This window comes from Mirounga leonina, unplaced genomic scaffold (genome assembly GCF_011800145.1).
Source record: "Mirounga leonina isolate KUSES-001 unplaced genomic scaffold, KU_Mleo_1.0 Mir_127, whole genome shotgun sequence".
In the NCBI taxonomy this organism is placed as follows: Eukaryota; Metazoa; Chordata; class Mammalia; order Carnivora; family Phocidae; genus Mirounga; species Mirounga leonina.
In genome coordinates this window covers 33,680,433-33,699,204 of record NW_023270316.1, presented here as the reverse complement: position 1 = coordinate 33,699,204, position 18,772 = coordinate 33,680,433, and the positions used below count along the sequence as shown (strand labels likewise).

At 36.6% G+C, this 18,772-nt stretch overlaps 1 protein-coding gene across 1 annotated transcript in view; it reads left to right on the top strand.

Annotated features, from left to right (window-relative positions):
* Positions 1–18,772, top strand: part of PIBF1 (progesterone immunomodulatory binding factor 1) — a 212,822-nt gene that overhangs the window by 161,075 nt on the left and 32,975 nt on the right. Inside the window, exon 15 of the mRNA XM_035003244.1 lies at positions 16,087–16,217. Coding sequence (XP_034859135.1) covers positions 16,087–16,217 — 131 coding nt within the window. The remainder of the gene's footprint in view (positions 1–16,086; positions 16,218–18,772) is intronic.

The window sequence follows — 18,772 nt, the reverse complement described above, 5'->3', positions numbered from 1 at the left end:
ACTGAAGTTCTAGATGGAAGGAAGAGATCCTTTCAGTCTATGTTCCTTCTCTGTAGTTTAAATTACTTAGTATGTGCATGTGCTATTCCCTTCGCCCTTCCCTTTCTTCCTCATCTCCTTCCTTCCATTTCATTATCAAGAGCAAGTATTTAAAAGGATATAGAAGTGTTTCAGAATATCAGGGAAACGATTTGCTATAGGAAAAACTCAGAAGCCTCTAAAAACATAACATGCATTTGAAAGTTTTAGGACTAAGAAAAGCAAACAGGAAGGGTGTCTAATGTATGCGCAGGCAAGGAAAAAAGATGTGGCAGGACTTTCTGCTTGATGGAGTCTTTGAAATATCTGCCAGTATGTTCTACTGTATACCAGTGATATTAGGATACATGATTTCTACAAACATAGTAGAGTATCTAAATGAGTAAAACGTGTGCCTTCGTCCTTTGAGTTATCTGACCTGAACAACTGCTCAGAGTGTTCTGTCAGCACCCTCAGTGTATCCAGTCTCTTGGAAGGACTCTGTAGCCCACAATTCCTACAACTCCCATCTCAGTATTTTAAAGAGACTCATTTGCCAGCCACACGCCTAAAAGAACTAAATCTCTTTAAACTTCAAACCAGTCTTTTTTTCCATATTTCTAAGCCTTCATTGATGTGAAAAAAAAAATCCACTATTTTATGTACCACCAAGGAGTACAAGAGTAGGAGATGCTTCTAATTAAACTATGATACAATGTTTTATCATTTCAATTCTTTTAGTTTTAAGCACACATTAAATTAGACCTTAGGCAATGATTTTTATCATTTATTACATAACTCAGTTTCTATCCTTCTAACACAAACTGCTGAATGTGCCAAATCCCATTGGAATCTTTTTGGAGATGTTTTAAATGGCAATTAAACTCAACCAGTGACAGATAAGCCATACTCAGAACTCAATTGAAATCAAAATATAAACAGCTGCGATCAGATTTACATGTGTAAACTTGATCAACAGCAATTGTAAGATGCATCCATTTTCATAGAAAATATGAAAAATAGTATGATTTACGGGGTCCCTTTGCCTCCCAAAGTGTTTTCCTGAAAGTTTGTTGATACTTAAATTCTTTTAATAAGGAACAGTGCTTTTATTTCACCGTTAAAAATACAAGGCTTAAAACATAAACACATAGGGTACTACACTGCCTGAAATTTTTGAAATTTGGCAAGTAAGGTTTTATCAGTCCATCACAATTCTTCTAACCCAAACTGTCCTCCATACTGTGGATCATGATTTCATTTTAAAGGTCTGCTGAATGTCCGTATTCTTTAGCATGGCAGAGAAGGCCAGTTTGATCCTAACCTACTTCTCGTCCTCATCTTCTACCCCCGCCCCCCGCCACCGGGTCCTCATTTGCAGCCCCTCCTACACCAAGTAGTGTGTCTTTTGCTCCTACTCCACCACTTTGTTACCCTCCTACTTCTCAGTCTCCATTATTGACTGGTTTCTGATTGTTCCATAAATGTGGACATGCCCCAGACATCTGTCTTGGCACTGTTCTCTTACTGCGTCTTACTTCATCTTGTTCCATGGCTTCAGCTACCAGCTACAGTAGCTTTTCATTGTCGCCTTTCTTGAGTAAGGCCAAGATTCATGTGGTAAGCATGTCTATCATCAGAATTCAAAGAGTGCAAAAGGAGTGTTCAGCAAGTACCAGGTGCTCCCTACTGTCTTCATACCACCTTCCAAACATCTCTACTCAGTCTCCTGCTTTAGTGGTACTGACTTGGTACAACCTCTTATCTATCATGTGAATTAAATTAGGAACCAGCTGACTGGCATCATCTCTATTTAGTCCTCCACCTTGTTGTCAAAATACTCTCTCTAAATACAAATCTGTTTTTGTTTCTCCCACAGTTAGACTTGTCTCTCTTTGCTAAGAATAATAACAAAAGACCTTCTATTATCCTTTTTTTAATTTAATTTAATTTTATTATGTTATGTTAGTCACCATACAGTACATCGTTAGTTTTTGATGTAGTGTTCCGTGATTCATTGTTTTCGTATAACACCCAGTGCTCCATGCAATACATGCCCTCCTTAATACCCATCACCGGGCTAACCCATCCCCCTACGCCCCACCCCTCTAAAACCCTGTTTGTTTCTCAGAGTCCATAGTCTCTCATGCTTCATCTCTCCCTCCGATTCCCCCCTTCATTTTTCCCTTCCTCCTCCTAATGTCCTCCATGCTTTTCCTTATGTTCCACAAATAAGTGAAACCATATGATAATTGACTTACTCTGCTTGACTTATTTCACTTAGCATAATCTCCTCCAGTCCCATCCATGTTGATGTAAAAGTTGGGTATTCATCCTTTCTGATGGCTGAGTAATATTGCATTATATATAGTGCATATATATATGCATATATATATGCATCTTCTATGCATATATATATGCATAGAAGATGTATATATATTGAAGATATATATACATCTTCTTTATCCATTCATCTGTTGAAGGGCATTTCAGCTCTTTCCACAGTTAGGCTGTTGTGGACATTGGGGTGCATATGGCCCTTATTTTCACTACATCTGTGTCTTTGGGGTAAATACCCAGTAGTGCAATTGCTGGGTCATAGGGTAGCTCTAGTTTTAATTTTTTGAGGAACTTCCACACTGTTTTCCAAAGTGGTTGTACCAACTTGCATTCCCACCAATAGTATAAGGGGGTTCCCCTTTCTCCACAACCTCTCCAACATTTGTTGTTTCTTGCCTTGTCAATTTTTACCATTCTAACTGGTGTAAGGTGGTATCTCAATGTGGTTTTGATTTGGATTTCCATGATGGCTAATGATGATGAACATTTTTTCGTGGTCTGTTGGCCATTTGTATGTCTTCTTTGGAGAAGTGTCTGTTCATGTCTTCTGCCCATTTTTTGACTTGATTATTTGTTTTTGGGGCGTTGAGTTTGAGAAGTTCTTTATAGATCTTGGATATCAGCCCTTTGTCTGTAGTGTCATTTGCAAATATCTTCTCCCATTCTGTGGGTTGCCTCTTTGTTTTGTTGACTGTTTCCTTTGCTGTGCAGAAGCTTTTTATCTTGATGAAGTCCCAAAAGTTCATTTTTGCTTTTATTTCACTTGCCTTTGAAGATGTATCTTGAAAAAAGTTGCTGTGGCCGATGTCGAAGAGGTTACTGCCTGTGTTCTCTAGGATTTTGATGGATTCCTGTCTCACACTGAGGTCTTTCAACCATTTTGAGTTTATCTTTGTGTATGGTGTTAGAGAATAAGACCATCTATTATCCTACTCCTGCCTATATATCCCGTTCCATCTTACATTATACCGTGTGCGCGCACACACACACACACACGCGGCCATGTATACAACTACTTGTGCTTCTCCCCACGTACATAACTTAATGTGCATTACTTGAATTCTCCAAGCACTCTATGTTTTTCATGCCTTTGTACTTCTGCACACTCTGATCTTTTTTGCCCAGTGTAGCCATGTTTGCATCAGAGGTGCTTGTCTTTTTAATATCAAGTGTCACCTACTCTATTAAGCCTATTTTGAACCCCAGGCAAAAATGACTTACGTGGGATGCCTAGGTGGCTTAGATGGTTGAGTGTCTGCCGTCGGCTCAGGTCATGATCTCAGGGTCCTGGGATCGAGTCCCACATCGGACTCCTTGCTTAGGGAGGAGCCTGCTTCTCCCTCTGCCTGCCACTCCCCCTGCTTGTATTCTCCTCTGTCTCTCTCTGTCAAATAAATAAATAAAATCTTTAAAAAAAAATGACTTATGTATCCTCATGATACCATATATACCAAGATATATTTAGATAGATAGAGATGTTGTTGACATAGCTATCTAGATGCTTCTTAAAAGGAAGGATTCTTTTTTATTGTTCTATATATCTTCACTGCTTAGCACAGTGCCTGTTTCTAATACATAGTAAACAGATGTTGTTGAAGGAATAACTTCTGTTTGTGATAGGTCAAAGTATATGAGAAGTGGGGGATACGAGAATGAACCTAAAGCAGATTGGAAGTCCCAACCAAGAGGAGCAGAGGATGAGGAAGAAATCAGACCCGCTAATTAGAAAGAAAGCTTTAGTTTCTAAGTGTCAGAGACTCAATCGTATGCTTTATGTCACATCTGGAACCAAAGCAGGGTATATATCAGCTCCACCCACCACCACCATGAAAAAAATATTCTAATTACATGGAATCAGTAGGATCCATCAACCTTTACTGAAAACACTAGAGTTGTTTCTTTTGTTTGAATTTATTTCAGTGTAAAGGGAAAAAACTAAGAACAAAGTTGAGTAATAAAAGGAGATGATAAAGGTAAGAATACTTTACATGTGTGTAGTACTTAATCATACGTTACTTTATTCATTAACCATTGGGATATGAAACTAGATTTTCAAGTTAGGCAGACAACTGGCTTGTATGACTTTAGGCAAGTTCTTTACCCTCTGTGGGCCTCAATTTTCAACCTGTGCAGTGGGAGTAATAATATTATATACATGTTTACCTCAAGAATTAGAGATAGCTTAATCTAAGATTAGCACTTACCATACTAACTGGCATATACTAATCACTCAGTAAATGCAGATGGGTTTTTTTGTCCTGCGTTTCATTTATTTTTCGGCTAATGGCAATAGTATCGATAAGAATTTTTATTAATAAACTTAGCATTTTAAAGAAATAGTTTCAGATTTGGAGTAAATGCTTACTTTGCTTATGTGGAAATATTCAGAATGAACTATTCAAATGAATTTTAACACAGTATAGTAAGATTTTGTGCAATTTAAGTGATTTTTAGGAAGAGGTACATGATAGTAAAACTGCAATTCTGGAGAGTAATCACCTGCTCTGAATTTTCAAATGTAAAAGTATATTTAATCACATACAAACTAAGCATTTTAGGAAAAGTATGGAAAACTGGGTATTTTAAGACTAATGAAAACTTCAGGGGCGTCTAGGTGGCTCAGTCGTTAAGCGTCTGCCTTCAGCTCAGGTTATGATCCCAGGGATCGAGCCCCGCATTGGGCTCCCTGCCCCTATGGAAGCCTGCTTCTCCCTCTCCCACTCCCCCTGCTTGTGTTCCCTCTCTCACTGTGTCTCTCTCTGTCAAAGAAATAAATAAAATCTTTAAAAAAGAAACTAATAAAAACTTCAAATTAACCAGAATTGTTATATTTAAATTAGAGAACATAAATTACTGGTAAAATTCAACCAATTTGTTGGATCTGTATAGAAAAGCAAAAAGTAAGCAATAATAATATGCAATAAGATAATGAAGATAAACATTATTTAATAGCAATGATAACATAGTCTCAAAATTTTTGAGCAAATATTTCATTAAAATCAAAATTATTACATGAATAAATGATATTAATAATGGCTAGCAGTTTTGAGTGCTTATTTAATACCAGTCATACTACTTTATGAAACCATAGGAGTGTTGCTAGGGCTAACTGGGATCTTAAGAGTGTGACATCCCTGGGTTTACCAGCTTCCCAGGCTTCCTGAGGCCTAAAGAAGCTCTTTTGTCTGAGTGGGCTTCCATTAGATTGGCATGTTTATCAGAGATGAATCAAGGAGAAAAATGACTCAGATGCAAATTCTGCTCAGTCTGCTCTTAGGTTTTTGATGGATATGTCGTTGGCATAGTTAACGTATTGAATGCTATAATATATAACACCTCCACCCTTCAGATCTGAAATTTTCAGCAGATGATGAAGCCCACAGAAAACTTGGCACAAAACTGACCTGAGACTGATTTGGATTTGGACTGCTTTTAGTGTAAATTTTGTCCTTTATAATTAAAAATGTTAACTATCACCTGAACAAATAGCTTTTGTACTTTTTTTTGGCCATTACCTATAGTAAGAAGTATACCTTACATAGCATCCCAGTGTATACATGTGTGTGTATTTGTATGTATGTGGGTAGATATATACATATGTGTGTATTTGAAATAATTTCCACAGGAATGAATACCCTTATGACATCTAGCGTATTCTATTAGTTGCCATTCTGTTCTGTTTCTTTTCTCTTCCTTTTTTAATACTGCTTGCAACCCACAGTGTGAAAACACTCATCTGAACAAATAGGTAACATATTTTCCTCTCCTTACGGAAGCCTTCTTGAGAAATCAGCATAGAGATCGAGAAGAGAAAAAAGGTGAAACCTGTTCAAGAAATACAGGGACCTCTGGTGTGACTATCATGTGAAAACCTATAATGCTTCCCAGTTGTATGTGTCTACCATATATAGGAGCAATGCTAATCCAACCTCTATATCATTTTGAATTAACACAGTATGCTGCTGAAGCCAACTATTTTCCCATATTTTTGTCCTGCCTTTTTTCTGTTCCACTGAACAATTCTGAACAAATTTACTGTGGTTTCTCCCATTGTTTGGAATTAGTACCTTTTACAGATTTGCATAATTCTAGTCTATAACTCTGATCTTGTTATTTATAATTTGTACATATGAACCCTACTCTTTTCTTCTTTATCTATAGAAAGTGTTTAGGCTTCATCTTCACAAAAAAACATCCCTCTAGTTCTGTAGTGATTCCTTTTTTTTTTTTTTTGGATTTTGTTTATTTATTTACTTATTTGAGAGAGCATGTACAAGCAGGGGGAGGGGCAAAGGGAACAAGAGAATCTCAAGCAGATTCTGTGTTGAGCGCAGAGCCCGACGCAGAGCTCAGTCTCATGACCCTGAGATCATGACGTGAGCTAAAATCAAGAGGCAGTCGCTTAACTGACTGAGCCACCCAGGCACCCCATATTGATTCCTTTTTTTAAGTAAATCTTGTTTTGAACTGTATTGAGTTTCATATCTATGTGTTAACATTTTTATCACTTAGTTACATGGACTTATTCTTGAGGAACTCCAATAAACAGCAAGATTTCCCATTGTAGAAACTGTGTCACTTTTCCCCAATAAATTTATTTCCTTATTGGCTCTTTACACAGAAAGAACTTATGTTATTAAAAAATGTTTTAGTCCATTCTGTGCCATTTAACTCAGCATAAGAAATAAAGTATATTAAGGAAAGGAATTTTGTTAAGTGTTAGGTAGTACTGATACATAATTCAGTCTTTCAGTAAATATTTATTCAGTACCAGTGTGTCAGGTGTTGTTCTAGGTTCTTGGGATAATCACTGAATAAGACAGACATGAATTCCTACCCTTTGGAGCTTATATTCTAATCAGGGGGAAACAAAGGTTTTTTTCAAGTAAGATATATATTCAATTAGAACTTGGTAAGTTTTATGAAAGAAGTCAAGCAGAGCAGAGGATAACAGATAACAGCCTGTTATCACTGCCTGTAATTCCCAGCCAGATGGGCCCACAGAAGGCACAGAGCGAGCACCATGGTTCTTACATCTCCTCTGAAAATGGCCAGAGCAGCAAGGGAAGGGGCATAGAACCCGTAAGTCCCACAGGAGCATGGCACCTCGGTAGAGACAATTAGATAGCTTTAATATGGAAGAAGAGCCATGAAGCATTTTTCTGTGTGGATAACTGGTCACGTTTCTTTAGTGTTTGTGCATTGTCATGCACACCCATGCTTTTAGTGCACATTATTTTGAGGTAGTAGGGGAGAGAAATGCTTAGCTCTTCACATTTTGTGCTACTCTTACATATTATTGCTTTCTTTTCTGCTACTGTGAGGCAGTAATGGATATTGGCTATTAAGCACATGATTCTGGAGCCAGACTCACTGGGTTAAAATGTCATTTCTGGTAATTACTTGCTGTGTAAACTTGGATAAGTTGTTTAACCTCTCTGTGCCTCAGTATTCTCAGTTGTAAATTATTTGTTAAGTTCCAAATAAAATAATTTGCATTGAAATATTTTCCAAGCAAATGAGTGGATTACTTTTAGTTTTTAAAACAGTACGTTTGGGGCGCCTGGGTGGCGAGGTCAGTTAAGCATTTGGCTCAGGTCATGATCTCAGGTTTGTGCGATCGAGCCCTGCATTGGGCTCTGCGCTCAGCACAGAGTCGTCTTGGGATTCTCTCTCTCCCTCTGCCCTCTGTCTCTCTCTCTCGCACGCTCTCTGAAATAAATACATACATACATACATACAACAGTATGTTTTACAACATTTGGTAGAGAAAAAACAGAAGGTGAAAAAATGCTTTTGAAAATAGGCAACGACAATCTGAAAAGGCTGGGGTTAGGGAGGGAGGGATGCATAGATAGAGCAAAGGGACTCTTATGGTAAACTTTTGCTTATGATACTGTAACTGTGGACACATGTCCTTATCCATTTGTCCAAACCCATAGAATGTACAGCACCAAGAGTGAACCCTCATGAAAACTCTGGGCTCTGGGTGACAATGGGGTGTCAGTGTAGGTTCATCAGTTGTCACAAACGCTGATGCTGGGGGAGGTTGTGGGATGGGGGAGCAGGGAGTATATGGGAACCCCCTGTGTTTCCAATCAGTTTTGCTGTGAACCTAAAAACTGCTGTAACAGAGTCTTAAAAACAAGATGAGAAAGGGAATGAAATCTGAATACCACGGAGAAGAGATAGATGAAAAGGAAAAGGAGGGAGAAAATGTCAGGGACTCCTTTTCTATGAAGGTAACTGTGGCCACCTTTTGCCCCTTGTACAATTTGGCAGTCCTTGCAGCTAGTTTTGTTGGTAGCGGGAAAATGCCCCCTGGAAAGTCACTTGGTCTAGTGAGAAGTTAACTTTTTGACATAGGTAACAACTTACTTTTTTGTAATGTTAAGGAATTGGGGGGGATACTTCATTTTTTCTGTGCGTCTTTTTCATGTGGTGCTTCACCCCTTGGGAGTTAGTGTTCTCCTATATTTTGTGGATGCTCGAGATATAATGTAACTGGACAGAGGGGATAATTAAATTGTTGATCCATGATAAAGTTCCATGAAGAAGACCTAATGTGAGGAGGCTGATTATTGCCATTCTATCTCTTATTTTTTGAGATTCTGATGTGGAATTATATAAAGGTTAACTTTTTTATTTTAATGATAAACATGTATTTATCTACCATATGAATGACCAATTTGTTTTATGGACAAAACATTCACTTTCATTTTTCTAACAGCTCTGTGTCTAACCTTGCCAAGTGCTTAAGCCAAGAAGTCTTTGTTATGGTTCATTCTGGAAAAAAACTCAATTACATGGGTTCGGGACAATATACTAGAATTTGTTCTGTAAGCATGATTTTATAGGTTCACATACCAGCTCATGTGAGAGTGTGTGTGTGTGTGTGTGTGTGTGTACCAAATGCCAGCCACCACTGAAGTAAGGGAAAACAGTGATTTATCTATAAATTGTATCCTGTTTACACATCAAATTGTTTAAGCTTTTTACCTTACTGGTTTGCCTTGATAACTCATGAATGACTACATTTTTTTTTTTATTTAAGAACTATTAACAACTTACACAGCAACACCCTCCCCACTGCTGTCAGGATTGTTATACAACTGAACCACATTAAAATGAATTTTTCAGGGGCAAGAAATCTAAAACACTTGAAGTTGAAAGTTCCATTCTCTGACTCTAATCTCCTGTCCTTCCAGCTCTCCCAGTCCTTTCATTCCCACTAAATCTGTGCTTTATTTGCACTCATTGTGAGTTCCACATTCATAAATTCTTCGTATTTTCCAATCTGTCAAGCCCCTCTTGGCTTCACTTTTCTTCCTACCAAGCCCTACCAACCATCTGAGCACTACATTCACTAGCATCCCAATTGCTTGGTCACTAAATTCATCCATCAGGCTTTTCTTGACATTCCCTACCTTTCGCATATTACCTTACAATCTGATAGTTACCCCATAAATGCTTAATGGAAGGAAGGAGAGAGAGAGGGAGAGAAAATTCTTTGGTTTTGTGGTAATGTGCTGAAAATTTCTTGTGAAAACCTGTTACTTTTGCTGCTTGAAAGTATTACAGATTCATGTTGTTGAACATCAACCAGGCCCTCATTCCTGCTGCCCTATGTTTTTATTTTTCTGCATCTGTCCTATTTCCCATTATCCCCATTGCAGGTCACTTCCACTCCTCAAAACCATCAGTTCCATCATCTGCCATCATCTGTAGCTTCATCATTATAATTAGGTCATCTAAATTTCTTTTCCTTGAGTCTCTTTCACCCAAGGATTTTTTAGTATCTTCACTTACTCTCCGCCCCCCCCCTTTTTGGTCCCGCTTCAAAAAAATGAGAGAGAAAGAGACTGTGTGTCGGTATGTCTGTGTGGGTGGACAGTGGTAACTTTCCAAAGTTCACCCCTCTCTGTGTACCTAATTCCTTCTGCTGTCCTCCCTGATCATCTATTCAGCTATGCCCTTCCTCAGTGATCACCAGTGACTTCCTAACTGTCATTTTTCTCTTCTCAGTCTCCTGATCTATGGCATGACATTATAGATTTTATAGATAATCTCGAAATTCTGTTTTCCCTTTGCTTGATGTCGCCATTATCCCTCAGATGTCTTCATCTTCTTCCAACCCTGGCGTGTAGGAGTCCCTCACGTGTCTGCCGCTTTACTCTGTTCTTACACATCACTAATGATTCTCAAATGGTAGTGACTATAAGAATCTCCAAAGATTCTTGTTTAATATGTAGGTTTCTAGATCCTGCCCTCAGATCGTGATTAAGTAGGTCTGGAATGAAACCAATGAATCTGCATTTTTAACTAGCTCTTCTGTGACTCTAATAAAAGTGATGCGTGGCCACTCTTTGAAAAAAAGTAATACTCTACAGTCCTGTGTGCTCTGTGACTTATGAGTAGATAGTCCATCACATTGCTGATTACTCTGAAATATTTAACATCCTACTCAAGAATTTCATCTTATTATCTATTATTTCTCCTTTTATCTTATAAATATCTCCTTATTACCATACTTTGATAATCAGGATCAGAGCAGGGCTGATATCAACTAGCATGCACTTGCTTTTGGTTATTAAAACAAGAAAATATTTGGGGGTGCCTGGGTGGCTCAGTTGGTTGAGCATCCAGCTCTTGGTTTCAGCTCAGGTCATGACCTTGGCGTCCTGGGATCGAGCCCTGCATCAGATTCCACACTTAGTGCAGAGTCTGCTTGTCTCTTTCCCAACCCATCTGCCCCTGCACACACGTGCCCGAACACATGCTCCCTCTCTCACTCTCAAATAAATAAATAAAATCTAAATATATATATATATATTTGCAAGAACACTGTACACAGCTGTTGCCCTAAGCCCCTGCATATCATTCCTGTCTGTCCTGGTGCCTCTCCTGAAATCCCCTGAATCTCCTTCCTCACTGTCCACCAACAAAGAAGTAATACCTGGGACCACACAGTCTCTCCAGGAACCTGCTCCCATGCAAAGCTGGCATCTTAATTAGTTGAATTGTATCAGTTAAATGTCACTCCTCTTAAAGATGATGATATTATTCACCATGTGAGACACAGGATAAGAAAGTGGTTTTAGTGGAAAGGATGGTAAGTTTGGGATATAAGATGATTTACGGGTAGTGTTAAATCTGCTAAAATAGTTGGATGGAGTGGCCTGCATCAAGTCCAAGATCACAAGAGCTGTGCTTTCCAGATTTGACTGATAGAATCTAAGACTAGCCCTGAGACATTTTGATTCATTGGGGCTGGGGTGGGGCCCAGAAATCACTGTTTTTTAGCATTTTCCCCAGTGATCTGATGATTTAACTAGATTTGAGAACTACTATAGATTGAGAACACAGAGAATTGGTACCAAAGTGTTGCTCCATATTGAACCTCAAATAGGCATTTTACATTCCATGGCACAATCAAAAAGATCAGATAACAGTATATGGAATTTCTTCAGAAACTACCACCAGGGGCTCAGTAGGTTAAGCATCTGCCTAAGGCTTAGGGCATGGACCCAGGGTTCTGGGACCCAGCCCGGCATTGGGCTCCCTGCTCCTTGGGGAGCCTGATTCTCCCTCTCCCTCTGCCTGCCGCTCTCCCTGCTTGTGCTCTCTCTCTCTCTCTGTCAAATAAGTAAATAAAATCTTAAAAAAAAAAAACTACCACCAGTACTAGAAAGTATCACTTGTATATATTTTATTCACAGAAACTAATTCAGTGTTAAATTCTATTCAACAAAATGCATTTTGTCTCTGGCAAGAAAGAGCTCCATTTCTAGGAGTTTCTTTAAACTCCACAAGAAAAAAAATCCCACATTTAGGAAAATCACAACAAAATGTGGTCACCTTTATATATATTTTTTAATTTTAAGAGAAAATGTATCATTTTAGATTATCATCCAAGAGTAAGTTAAAATTTGAATCAAAATATGTAATTATGTTTTAATTAGGTGTTACGTTTCTCTGAATCATATGTACAATTTATTGAAACAAAGGCAGGATAACAATTCTGTAAAATGTTGTGTCATGGATTTGCTCCTGAGTCATTTATTACGTATATAATTCTTGAGTCACTAATTACTAAGGCTTTCCTATAAGGAAAAGATTACTAACAATAGGCAAAGTGAGTGATTGTGTAACTTTTTGAATACTAAGTATTATAGTTACAGAAGGACTTAAAGCATACTGAAGGAATTAAATTCTGTCAAATTACAGTTATTTCAAAAATAGGTATTAGCATCACTTTTCATTGACAGACATGTATTTTCCCTAAGAAATTAAAATAAACTTGGGGATTTAAAATCTTACAAGTTTATAAAGAAATACATTCGTAAAACTGACAGCACTATAGTAGTTATTATCCAGAGAAGGAGGAGTTTGTAGGTTGTATATTAGAGATACCTTTTGAAAGTAACGCTTTGGGGAACCTTAATTTTGTTATAATACTAAAACCTAACGTGTAATTGCTGTGAGGGAAAAAAAATGGAACTAAAATAATTAAGACTAATGACTGCAGTTATACTTTTTAGGCAGTTGAATTTAGATCTGATAAGTTTCAAGCATAGCTCATTCTAGACTACAGCTAACTACAATTTGTAAATGCCCTTAGTGCTTCCCTGACATTGCACCCCAACCACCACCACCCCCCCTCCACCCCCGACTATTCTGCACTTTGAAATACAAAGCAACTTGTCAGTTCAGTTTATTCAGTTAAGGTCAGTTCCGTGAAAACAAAGTCGACGCAATTGTTTGATTTAATTGACTAGTGAAACTGGTTATACAGGTAAGTAGAACTTACTTTTATTTTTGTCCAGCTGCATATTTGAATGTTCATAAAATAACTTAGTAAAGTAAGTAATAAGATTCCAGTGACATTGTAATAGATTTAAAAGAATGATTACCAAAGCAAGGAAAAGGGACACTAAAACCCAAACTATAGAAAAATATTCATGGTATTTTTTTTCTTTATGGCTTTGCTTCTACTGTAATGAATCATGTCCAAAAAGTGAAGTCTTCTTTTCTTTCACTGTTCATTTCCTTTTCTTTGAGGAATTCTTTTCCTGGGCTAATGTAACCAAAAGGAAATTTTCTAATTTAGTTGAATCATTTAAATAACTTTCATAAAGTAGTCCTCAATCTGCAAGCAGATATTCTCTAACAGCTACCTGGTCAAGCACCTTTTGGATTCTCTTTCCTACTTACACACCTAGATCACATGGCTGGTCATTTTAACTATGATTGTTTCTGCCTTTGATTCTTTCTGCCTTCCACTCTACCTTCCACTATACCCTTCCTACTGTTCTCTACACCTTCAGCTTCTAGGCTGCTAATCACTCATTTATTTTATGTGAGTAGAAAACCAAAAAATTGCAGTACCAAAATAAACTCTATGTTTAGATCTTAATAAATAATATATATATAAATGTTGTAAATGTAATTCACTTGAGAAAAAAATATAAATCATTTCTTGTCCCAGAAAGAAAGAGCAAATCTTTAGCCTCCATTGAACTTGTTAGTGACTATGAAGGAAAGAGGAAAAAATATTTAAACATATAAAAGGTTAGACTTTTATTGTCAAAGAACATTTTAAGGTCATAAAGTAGGAATTTTGTAGTATTTTTGTCCTGTGTAATAAAATACTCCCTTCCCCACCCCTCAGTCTTACAATAGGTATCCACCACTTTTGTAGTGATTGTTCAGTTTTTGCATATCCAACTTTAGAATACTTTTCCTGAGAACTCGTTTAGGTACCAAAGTATGGGCTTGCTAATACTGACAGTGCTGTGTTTAGTTCTATACTGACCTACATTTTATATTTGCTTAGGAAAAGAGCAAACACAATAAACAAAAAAACTAAGGTTGGTTGGGTACAGAAGTTAATAAAATCCTTAAGGAGGGTACCTGGGGGCATCAGTCCATTGAGCACCTGCCTTCTGCTCGGGTCATGATCTGGCTCCCTACTCAGTGGGGAGTCTGCTTCTCCCTCTCCCTCTGCCCTTCTCCCCCGCTCGTGCTCTGTCTCTCTCTCTCTCTCTCAAATAAATGAATAAGATCTTTTTAAAAAATGAACCAAAAGTATAGGCAACAAAAGAAAAACTAGGGAGGTTGGACTTCATGAAAATTAAAGACTTTTGTGATCCAGAAGACCCACAGAATGAGAAAAAAAAAATTGCAAATCATGTGTCTAATAAGGGTTTAATATCCAGAACGTAAAAGAACTACTACAACTCAACAACAAAAAAGCAGACAATCTAATTAAAATATAGGTGAAAGACTTGAATAGATATTTCTCCAAAGAAGATATATAATGGCTGATAGGCACATGAAATAACAGTGTTGCTGAGGATGTGGAGAAAGTAGAATCACGTGCATTGTTAATAGGCATGTCAAATGATGCAGCCTCTGTGGAAAGCAGTTGCCAGTTCCTCAAAAAGTTAAATATAGAAAAAAAATGTAATTTTTTAAAAAGTTAAATATGTAATTACCATATAACCTGGCAGTTTCACTGCATTCCTAGGTAGATACCCAAAGGAACTGAAAGTGGGAACTCAAACATATTTATTAATACACCACTATTTGTAGCAACATTAGTAACAATAGCCAAAGTGAAACCAACCCAAATATTCATCAACAGGTGAATAAACACACAATGGAATATTATTTAGCCATAGAAAGGAATGAAGTTCTGATACATGGTACAGCATGGATGAACCTTGAAAACATTACATTAATGAACTAAGCAGACACAAAATGACAAATATTCTAAGATTCCCCTTATATATCTAGAATAGGCAAATTCATAGAGACAGATAGTAGAATAGAGGTTTCCAGTAGCTGGGGCATTGTGGGGAATGTTTTTACTTAATGAATACTTCTGTTGGGGATTAATAAAAATATTCCAGAAATAGATACTAGTGATGGTTGCACAACATTGTGAATGTACTTAATGCCACTGAGTTGTACACTGTAAAATGGTTAAAATGGTAAATTTTATGTTATTTATATTTTAACTATAATTTTTTTAAAAACTTCATTATACATAATGATTTAGCTACAGTTCATCAATTTTACAAAAAAAGATGGAAGGATATATGAAGACATGAGAAAAATGCTAAATTGTAATGTCATTATGTTATTTTGAATAGAAATAAAGCTCAAATAAAAGATTTTTATTTTAGCTAAAGGATATTTATTAAAAGAAGATAAATTTTATGTTACATATCTTTTCAAACCAACAAATGGCAAAACATTTAGGTGGCCCATCCCTAAAATTGGTAACAATTCATATTTTATTAAAAATTTTTATTTCCTATTTATGTATTACTTATTATTGTAAAGAGTAGTTATATTGATTAATATTTTTTTAAAAGATTTTATTTATTTATTTATTTGAGAGAGAGAGAGAGAGAGAAACAGCATGAGAGGGGAGAGGGTCAGAGGGAGAAGCAGGCTCCCCGCTGAGCCAGGAGCCCGATGTGGGACTCGATCCCAGGACCCTGGGATCATGACCTGAGCCAAAGGCAGTCGCTTAACCAAGTGAGCCACCCAGGCGCCCTGATTAATAATTTTTAAAACCTTCAAAGTTACACAGGAAAAACTTTTCTGAGTAATTCATGTAAGGGAGTTTTGGTGTACTGTGTCTATGCTACAGCATTTTGAATAATCCTAGTTTCTTGTAAAATTTTTTAGATTTTCATGAAATCTGTTTTTCTTTAGCTTAACAGGGCCAATTCTCTGTTAAACCAGACTCAGCAACCTTACAGATACCTCATTGAATCAGTGCGTCAGAGAGATTCTAAGATTGATTCTCTGAAGGACTGTATTACACAACTTGAGAAAGATGTCAGGTAAATCATCTATAAATCTTTTATTTGAATAATAAAGGCAATGCTATCCATGAATTAAGTTTGTACATTGTGAAGAAAAAATGTAAATAGTGAAATGGTCTTAAATGTAATTTATCTTAGAAAAACTGGGTCACATCACATTAGGTATCCACATTCCACCTTATGATCAGAAGTCTTAGCCTGGAAATAACAATGCTACGCTTATTAACAAAGCTCTCCACCAACCCTAGGACATAAGCAGCTATTCTGTCCTTGTTTCTCTAGAATTCTTTAATAGGTTGGGGCTTGACCAAAGGGAGAAGGGAGAAGAAGAATATAACCAGATGCCATTTGTGGAGTCAAAATGACTTTTTTTTTTTTTAAGTAGGTTCCATGTCCATTGTGGAGCCCATCACAGAGGGGCTCAAACTCATGACCCTGAGATCAAGACCTGAGCTGAGTTTAAGAGTCGGTCACTTAACCGACTGAGCCACCCAGGCACCCCAAAAATGACTTTTTTTTTTAAGATTTATTTATTTAGAGGGCGCCTGGTGGCTCAGTCGGTTAAGCGGCTGCCTTCGGCTCGGGTCGTGATCCTGGAGTCCCGGGATCGAGTCCCGCATCGGGCTCCCTGCTCGGCAGGGAGTCTGCTTCTCCCTCTGACCCTCCTCCCTCTCATGCTCTCTGTCTCTCATTCTCTCTGTCTCAAATAAATAAATAAAATCTTTAAAAAAAAAAAGATTTATTTATTTAGAGAGAGAAAGAGCGTTGGGTAGGGGGAGGTGCAGAGAGAAGATACATCAGGATCATTTAGGGAACTTTGTAGGAAGTATCAGAGACTTTTTTTTTTTTTTTAAGATTTATTTATTTTAGAGAACAAGCAGGGGGGAGGAGCAGAGAGAGAGGGAAAGAGAGTCTCAAGCAGACTCTGCATTGAACGGGGATCCCGAGATCACAACCTGAGCCAAAACCAAGAGTTGGACACTTGACCAACTAGGCCACCCAGGCACCTCCCCCCCAAAAATGACTTTTTAAACAGACAAAATACACACATTTGCTTAGATTCTGTTGACCTTGCCAAGCAATTTTTTAGGCTTTTCTTCCCCTGACTCTACATGAAGTAACCCATGAATTACCTAAATGTAAATAAATCCCTTTCACTTCCTTAAATTGAAATTGTTTTCTTACATGACACCTTACATAACCAAAAGACTTGCTCCATTTAATAATCATTGAAATTCTTTACCTGTTCATCTGTGTAATCATTTTAGTCTTTTTAAGTTGAAGTAAAAGAATGATGTTATACAGAAAGATGTTTTAACTCATGGATGGTTGATTAGTTGGCTTAGTTATTATTGGATTTTAAGATTGTTAGAATATTTTAGATAAATTATTAACCAATTCATAATGTAGAAGCAGAGAATTAGATGGGAATAGAAACTGTTAAATTAAAGAATTGGAAAACAATAAGGAGAATATAATTATTAAATTCAGATTTCCTAAGGTATATAACCAAAAGTATGAAACTAGTGGGAATTAACTCTAAAGTATGGGTGGGTGTTCTTTTTGATGAATCAGAATAATTACCTTCTCTTATTTCAACCCCACCAAAAAATTGGTTCAGGATGATATGATAAAATAATTTTAAATCACACTTATACTTTAAAATGTCAATATAAATAATTTAGTTCTGGATTAATTTTAAAGGTAAAAATTATATTTAGAATATATATAACCTACATTAATTAAACTTATTAAATAATAAATAAACCAAATTAAGAAGTTACTAATTAAAATAAGTCGGTGAATCAATTAAGCCATTCTTCTGTAAATAGCTGTTGGCAATATAAATTATGTTTTATCACTCACTGGGCACTTGATTATCTTAAGGAAATTGAGGGAAGAACCCTAAATATAAATTTTTCTTCCTATATTATATATTTCTTCCTATATTATATTTGAAATTTTGTATAGAATCTCCTTTTACCTTTTTAATCTTGGAGCAGGAACATAAAAGGCCTGTGGAAAAATTACCTTTCACAGTTACCTTCAAATAAATTTATTTGAGTATTTATTTTACTAAGAATTAATAGCTGAAAAGATTTAATATAGAGAAAAATAATAGCTGTAGGAGGAAGCTATTAAGATGAACAAGTTCAGCCCTAAAGAAATTAAGCACTTTGTTATCTAAGAACGTACAGCTTTGTGGTAGGGTCAAAATTTGAATCCAGATCTGTCTGCTTTCTAATTCTATACTCTTAAACATTGTGTTATACTGCCTCCCTATGTTCTATTCTGAATAAGGAATAATTTTTCATCAACTTTAATATAATTAAGGAAGAGAAGTAAAAAAAAAATGTAGAAGAGTGGTTAAAAGTGGAGCTTTAATGAATTGATAATTGTTGAAGCTAGGTGATAGTTACTTAGGGTTTGTTATATTTTCTTTCTTCTTTCAAAATAATCCAAATAAAGTTGTTTTTAAAAAACAGATTTTATTTTATTTTATTTTTTTAAGATTTATTTATTCATTTATTTGACAGAGAGAGAGACAGTGAGAGAGGGAACACAAGCGGGGG